The 8,439-nt window shown below is 28.5% G+C and overlaps 1 protein-coding gene across 1 annotated transcript; it reads right to left on the bottom strand.

Annotated features, from left to right (window-relative positions):
• Positions 1 to 670: 670 nt before the first annotated feature.
• On the bottom strand, positions 671 to 8,022 carry LOC149259777 (sulfite exporter TauE/SafE family protein 3-like). The gene is made up of 13 exons (XM_089377253.1): positions 7,696 to 8,022; positions 6,970 to 7,281; positions 4,732 to 4,891; positions 3,689 to 3,889; positions 3,450 to 3,514; positions 3,054 to 3,105; positions 2,741 to 2,871; positions 2,375 to 2,461; positions 2,142 to 2,192; positions 1,810 to 2,031; positions 1,609 to 1,702; positions 1,008 to 1,148; positions 671 to 825 (listed from the first exon to the last, which is right to left on the bottom strand). The coding sequence occupies exons 2-13, from the start codon at positions 7,216 to 7,218 to the stop codon at positions 746 to 748; spliced, it is 1,533 nt and encodes a 510-aa protein (XP_089233379.1). The 5' UTR covers positions 7,219 to 7,281; positions 7,696 to 8,022; the 3' UTR covers positions 671 to 745.
• Between the last annotated feature and the right edge of the window lie 417 nt (positions 8,023 to 8,439).

The raw sequence follows: 8,439 nt of genomic DNA, 5'->3' as shown, positions 1-8,439 counted from the left end.
TTAACATAGTTATAGTAGAACATTTTACCAGTAAAATAAAATAAAATTCTTTGTTAATGTAAAAATGGAAATAAATCGAACATTTTCTTTTATGGGTTATAAAATAGTTATAATCCACTATTTCAAAATTTTATAAAAAAATATTTAATAATATAATATTAAAATTTAATAAATAATATCTAATAATATAATATTACAATTTAAATAAAAAATAAAAATATTATTATTACAATTTAAATAGAAAATAAAAATATTATTTAATAAAGTGAAAATGGAAATAAATTAAACACTTTTTTTTAATATAAAGTAAAAATTCAGAAAGATGATTGGATAATATAATGTTAAAATTCAAATAAATTAGAATGTCGGTTAAATATAATAGTAATATAGTTATATTTTTATAAAAAAAATATTACTATATTTTTATAATGAGGAAGACTCTTCAATTTAAACAAAATAAAGTATAATATCTTTGATGTTATATGTCAAGAAATGTGCAAAAATAATAATTTTCATAATGCACATAATATTTTTCATAATTTAATGTTATTATTGCATTACATTTCTTTTAAAGGCAAAAATGTAAGTTCACAATTCGACTTTAATTGAACAATGAACACTTATTATAACTCCAAATAGAGATTAATTGAGAAGGTATATATCACAAATGTTAATCTTTCAACACTTAAACTCTCTTCATAATAGAAGTGAATTTTGAAAAGTAATTCTAACAATCAAAAGGTGATTAATAACTACAAAGATTCTCAAAGCCCATGTAAGCTCCATTCTTAATTTCGTGAACCATCTTATTAATACCAACACCACCTATCACAAAAAAAAAGATCAAACATTTTTTGAAGATTAGAAAATGTTAGACAAAGCACAAGCAATAAAATAATGTTTGTATTTCAAAAAATCCTGTGTTAAAATTGTAAGGAACAAAGGAAATTAGTTGTAAATCTCTCTAGAAATGTTTGAAAATAAACATAAAAATCTTATAAACTTACCCATTATCCAAGCACTGATGAAGATCATAAAAGCAAGACAAAAAATGATAAGGGATGCTCTCCCCAACAAAAGAACAAGTTTTCGAATAATATGTTGCCCCATAAGCGCTGCAATGACACATACCCCAAAAAGGTATGCGGCTATTAAGAGGGAAAAGTAAAACAAATATTAGTATCGAGAGAGGGAATAAAAAATGCTCCATTTGCACCTAATGAACAATTTCAATTTGTTAGAGAGAAATAAATTCTACTCACACATAATTTAAGAATCCAAATGCCAACAACAAGATTATCTATGACGCACAAATAAGAAATCGGTCTATACATTCAAATGTTAATAGTGTTATGTATCTACAAGACTCAATTATATATTACATATTATGTTAATGGGAAGGGGTAAATGTTATATATGTATGACGAGTGCATTGTCATATCAATCACATGCAAAATGTTGGCTTAGTGTTTATGACTAACATACTTATACATGAACTTTAATACATCATATCTCTCAATGTTAATCTAAATTACATAAAATGGGCAAAGAAGATACATCACCTAGGAGTTGAGAGAAAGGAATAGTAATCATAAAATTATTACTTACCATAAGGAATTGGAAATCGCTTTAAAATATAGTACTCTACAACAGACATTGATGAAGAAAACATCATAATAAAGGTTGCTGTGGCACTTGAAACCTGCAAGAAAAGAGGGTCATTACTTTGAGATTAAGTGCACTCTAATTTTTATTTGGTTGATGAATAATCCAAATAATGAACATGGTGAAATTAAATGACAAAAGGACCTGTGGTGGAATGCCCAGTTCTAGAAATAGAGGTCCCAAGATAAATCCTCCTCCAAGACCGAGCAAACCGCCTACAAGACCAGCCATAATTCCAGCAAATAGAAATAAAAGAAGCTGAGATATTTTCCAGTTAACACTCCCTTCTCCTTTAGAGGTAACCCTTGACGTTCCTTTGTATAAAGCTACAGCTTCATAAATGCTTACAGAGAAAGCAACAGGGATCTGTATATCACAACAAAGATTAGATCATCGCTTATGATGTAGCAAACTTACATTGATCCAAGATCCAATAAGGTTAAATATTGCTTGAAGAGGGTAAAAATGTTGGTTACCTGTAGTAGATTGAACACCCAAAACTTTACAGAGCATGTTGTCGTATAAGTCTACATTTGCATTGAAACAAACTTGCATTATAATGGTAAGAATTTATAAAGGTAGCTTTTGCATTTCCTTCATGGTATAAAATGAACTTGAAATAATAACTGCATGAGTAATGGTTGAAACCAATTTAAAATTGTATTCTACACTTTTCTCTTGCTTAGCATGAATTTAGAAATAATTTTACCTTCAGAATCTGCAATCCCAAAATTAGAACCCATACAACCACAAGTATTCCCAATTCCTTCCAACGGACATTTAACCAAATTGTGTTCTGTGATGAATAAAAAGTAAAATTAGACTCATTAATAATTAGGTGATGTTCTGCTTTCATCCCCCAAGCAACTATCAAAAGGAAGAAGAAACATAATAGTGAAATGATGATAAAAAATTAAACATTTACCATCATGAATTTTTAAATATTCAATCACTAAAATACAAATATATGAAATTGAAATATACTTTTATGTTTCTAAAAGCATTAATACTATATCATAAGTTCAAAAAAAAATTCAACTCTTCTATTCAACAACAAATGTTGTAATAAACTTACAGCAGCATCAATCGGTATTTGTTCATTAGTTCTCTCCTCATTATTACCATTCCCCTCCTCATAATTAACATTACTCTCCCTAGTTCGTTCAGGTTCATCGGGCAAAGATTTGAAGTCCACTTCTTGGTGTTCTGCATATAACGTAAAAAATCCACAAAATAACTCCAATGCAATAAAGGCATAATAGATCAAATAAATAATTTTCAGACATTAAAAGATTATATGAATCCACAAAATAACTCCAATATAGTAAATGCATAATAGATGAAATAAATATTTTTTAGACAAAAAAAAGAAGATAAGAAGAGTATACCTTCTGGTTCCACATGCACTGAAGCATTCTCTAAACGTAGCCTTTCTTCTTCCTAAATTAGCACAATAGAACCAATTAAATCAATCCATGGAAAATTCCAAGATTAAGGGAACTTCAACCCCTAAAGGAATAACTCAATCATGTAGTAAAAGGGGAGGACTTTTTTTAGAATTTTTAACTATCATAGATAAAATTTCACTAATGTTAAAATTTTCTTTAAATGATAAAACATTGTTCCTATAAATCTTATAAAACTATAAATCTATTTAAAATTTTGAATTTAAAAAAATAAAATTTTTAGAAAAAAATAATTTGTCATATAAATAGAAAACTTGTTAGCTAGATCCAAGTAGCTATGTATTCTAACTTCAAAAATGATTTTATTAAAACAAATACCTTTTTTAGAAGAGTCTCTTGTTTCCATGTTTCTACTCCTTTGAAAAATGCTTTAGTAGATGTACCTGTTATTTGCTAGAATTTAGTTAAAACTAGCATTAAGTTATACAAACTTATGCCACGAATGTAAAAGAATTAAAAAAGTAAAAACTTTTGACTATATATTATTACAAAATAATCTAAAAACAATTATATTTAAAATAAAAGAATTATATACCCCTCATTTATGAGTTCCTTACCTAGGAATAAGAATATCAGCAAAATGGTAACCATCCAGTCAGCAAAAATAACATTGCAAGCAACTCCAATGCTAATCCCCAACATAAGCATGGGTTGGAAAAGCAAGGCCAAGTCATAATCAATGATAGGCAAGTCTAGTGTTGGATGTTTTAACCTGAGGTTAAAATAAACTGTAGATCCGGCTGCTCCCACAATCATACCTAATAAAAAAAATACAAATAAAATATAAACATTTTTAGAATTCTAAAATCATAATCTAATATATTATAAACAAATAAAAAAATATAATATATATATATATAACTTTTATTGTATAAATAATGATGAAAATACATATTAAATATATATATTTAAATATAAATTTAAAATCTAAACTCAATACATAAATTCACTTATTTTATTAAAAAACAAAACAACAACCCTAACCCTGAATTGTGTCAAAATAATAATAAAAACAAAGCCTATAATCATTATATTCAAACTATAAAAACAAAAATAAACTTTAAATAGTTTTAACCATTATCAAATTAATAAAAAATATAATAATAATAATTAAATTGTTTAATTATATAAATATTTTTTTTTAAATTAATAAAAATAATTTTCCAATTTTCCAACTATAAAATAAAATGAAAAATATAATTTAAATATATCTGATATCATCATATTTAGAAGGTTACTTGAAAATTATAAACATTAAAAACTTTAAAAACAACTTCAATTCCTAAAGCACTCACTTTAGGAAGTTGCTTGGAAATTGTAAACATTAAAAGCTTTAAAAACAACTTCAACACTCACTTTAGGAAGTTGCTTGGAAATTGTAATCATTAAAAGCTTTAAAAACAACTTGAACACTCGCTTTAGGAAGTTGTAAACATTAAAAGCTTTGAAAACGACTTAAACATACCTAATCATTATCGCAAAATGAAATCCTAGAAGAATCGCGTTAAATGCTTCTTTTTTTTTTTTTCAAAAATGAAATCCTAAATGAACCACTTTAAAGTTCCATTCGTTCCGAAATAAATTTAAAGAATTTTCTTACACTTGGATAGGGCTGTTGAGGACTTGGCATCAAATCCAATGATCAGAGTGAGCATAGGAACAAAAATACCGCCACCACCAACACCTCCAACGCTGCCAACAGCTGCTCCAAAAAATCCCACTATTGCGCCGATGATTATCCTCCAACCAAATCTCATTTTCTGAGAAGCCAACCAAATATAAAAGTTCAGATATCCGATCATACTTCAAACAGCCTCTGAGACAGTTAAGAGAATCAATGTATTCAAACACACACTACTTGAATTCAAAGAGGTTACAATTAAGTAGCTTGACATTTTTCCCCTGCCCTCAGCTTAAAAAAAAAGCAATTATTTACATTATATCATAGTGTCTTTGATTTGATTCGGAAAAGCATGGTTTTCAAACATTACTGTAAATTTTTCTGTAGGAGTCGAGAACATGTTTGACACTAATCCAATTAAGCAGAAAAGTATAGTTTACAAACAATACAGTAAATTTTTTTGCAGATCATGGAGCATATGTTTGACAATTATCTAATTAAGCAGGAATTATTTAGGCCATTTGCATATTTCAAAATTTAAAATATTTTAAAAGACTAACAGATATTTCACTAGTTGATTTGGCTCATATCTATTAAATTTTCAAAATATTTTCAAATTTGTCAACAAAATAATTAAATTAAATATCAAACATCTCAATCATCAAAGTATGCTCAACTAATTATTTCCTTCTCATGTAAAAATTCAACAATAAAACATATAAATAAAAAATAAACTTAATAACAAACTAAATATCTAAATGAATTGAAAGAGACTCTAATTAAGTAGTCTAATCTGTTTTTCTGTCCAAGTTTGAAAAAAACACAATATTTTACATTATTGAGTTGAGAGGCTCATTTTATAGTTTAGTATGATGTTTAACCATATTCATCCTTCATCAAAATTGAAATTTTGTTATATCCACTAAAATAAAAATAAAAAATAAAAGAAATTTAATAACTATACAAAATATTTAAATAATGTCAACTCATAAAATAATTACAAGTAAAAAAATTAAAAATCTCTAAGATCGTATTAGATCAGTATTTAAAAGAAATCTATACGGATATACTACTGTAATTTCTATAAATTTGACAAAAAAATTCAAACATTGATAAAAAAATTCTGTCAAATGATAAAGAACATACTTGTAACTTACAGTTAACCCAAGATTGAATAACAAAACAAAACATTTAAATAAAATCTAAATAACATAAAATATCTCAATTAAATAAAAAGACACTTCACAAAGAGAATTTCCAAATCTGAGAAAAAACAAACAAAAAACAAAAAAAACAAAACAAAATTCCACTGCTTCAGCCAACGAGCCAAATTCAAAATATAGTTAGTTGTTTTCGTTCTGTATGAAAAATCAGCCATCGGATTATACTTCAAATGATCCAGATCATGTTTGACACTTTTCCGATCAAGCAGTGGTTTTTTCCCAATGAGGCGAATAACAAAACAAAACGTTATTAATTATATATATATAAAACTTCCAAATCAGAAAGACAAAATTCCACAACATCAGGTAGTGAGCGCAATACAATATATAATTAGTTGTTTACATTATCAGCATGAGAATTCAGCCATCGCGGTATACTGCAAACAGCTTCAGCAAGTCAAAGTAGTTATTTTTCAATTGAAATCAAAGTAATTATATACATACTAACTATTTATTTCGTTCTGAAAAAAAAACATACTAACTATTTATTTGAAAGATGTTATTATTAAGTAGTTCGATTTGTTATTCTGTACTTTTAATCAGAAGAAACAGTTTTCTTTGTTTAATACGAAGTAATCATAATTTTATGAAAAAGAATAAAAAAATATGGAGGTAACATATTTTGGGAGAAACGTAGAAGCACTTCCCTTCGTTTCTGGTATTTAATGTAAATTCTAAATTTTTTAAAGGATAAAAATAGGTAATAACAAAATTTTATTAAGAATTCAAATCATCTTTAATAATAATAAATATATTTAATAATAATAATTCGAACTTGATTGAAGGGGAAAACATCTCCTCCCAGCCACTGCAATTAGAACCAGTTAACATAACTGTTCATTGCTCATTGAAGGGACAAATTCACAGAAGGCTCTTGTGGATTTCCAAAATGCTCTAAAATTAGAAGTCCACGGTCTTTAAATTCTTTAACAGAGAAAAAAAATGATAATAAAGACTCAAATTGAATCTAATAGCTCTGCAATAAGGCACTTACAGGCCAAACATGATGATAAGATTGTACTGTCGGTCGCCAAAAGAATTTCCCGATACTGGATTTGAGCACATGATGTTTAAACGGACCGCCTTCCACATGATCAACTGTTTTCTCCAGACTTTCCGCCGAAAGGTTGTCCTGATCGCCAAGAAAAGTTCTTTGTGCCGAAACTAAAGTAACCGCCATGAGAAGTCCAAATACGGTAACCGTTACCGCTACGAACATCCATTTTCTTCCGTCTCTAGCCATATTTAATCAGATAAATCTAAATTTTGAAGCAGTTAACCCGCAACAGATTCTTCACAAGGTTAGCTGGCCAACAAAAACAAATTCGTTGTCAGACATTTGCATATAAGGTTCCAGAATTTGCTTCTTTGCGGTAATAAGAACAAATACTGTAAATGTCCCTGCTGCAACCTGAGTTCTTTACCAGAATATCACAAAATCTTGTTCGGATGACAAAACTCAAAGCAAGTTGAAGACAGAAATACCAGAAACTTTAACGGGAAACGTTAACGGGAAAGGTTTCGGGTTATTTTAGGCAGATCTGCTGAACTCTCCTTAAATTTTATCAAATTCGGTCGCACTTTGAGGATGAATCAGATTTCACAAGAGCTCTGATGTAAAATGGCACAAAATTGTCCGCCTCGAATTCGCTCAAATTTAATTCAAAGGGACGCGAACTCTGCGATGAAAAAGGTAATTGTCTGGAAATGCTGAAAGTACCTGAAAAATGCTTCAAATATGCATTGAATTTCGTTGATTATTCAATAAAGGGCTGAGCAGCACCCTTCCGACAAGCCTCGCCAGTTTCTTCCGAAGTATCGTCTGCTGGGACGCAGTAGAAATACCTACAGTTCCCTAATTCTTGATTTCCGACCTCAGTCACGGAAGGCGTATTTATGCCACAATTTCTATGTTTCATCCTCACAGTGACGTTGTCATTTCACCTGCTATTCGCGATATTAGCGATACGTTCAAACGTTGCAGACTGTGATGTGGTTAATGTTTGGGCCTGAGACATTCAAAGGCTAGTGTAAACCAATTTTAAAAATGAATTGATAAAATCATACCATGATTTATTTTTAGTAGCGTCATAGAGTAGGTCAGGATTAGCAAATTTCCGTATAAATTTGTAAAAATCAGTGTTGTTTTCAGTCATTTTCATCGAGTAGTTATCAGCGTATTTAAGTTAGTCAGTGTGTACCCTATTTTTTCCTTATTTTGTTCTTTTGCAAAATGCAAAAAGGAAACGCATGAAAGAAGTGTATACAATTACCTTGTATTTCTTTATAAGGTCATATGTTTAAAATATCAATCAAAAGAAGTGTTTACAGTTACCTTGTATTTCTTTAGAACGCCTTATGGTTAAAATGCCAATGAATAATATGATCGTTGAAAATTATTTATAATAGTCATCGTGCACACTAATTAAGGCGTTAAAATGCCAATGAATAATATGATCGTTGA

Source organism: Pinus tabuliformis, chromosome 6 (assembly GCF_031772625.1).
Source record: "Pinus tabuliformis cultivar Carrire ecotype Pingquan chromosome 6, CPIR1, whole genome shotgun sequence".
NCBI classification, from domain to species: Eukaryota; Viridiplantae; Streptophyta; class Pinopsida; order Pinales; family Pinaceae; genus Pinus; species Pinus tabuliformis.
The sequence above is the reverse complement of the archived record's forward strand: the minus strand, read 5'-3'. Positions and strand labels throughout refer to the sequence as shown.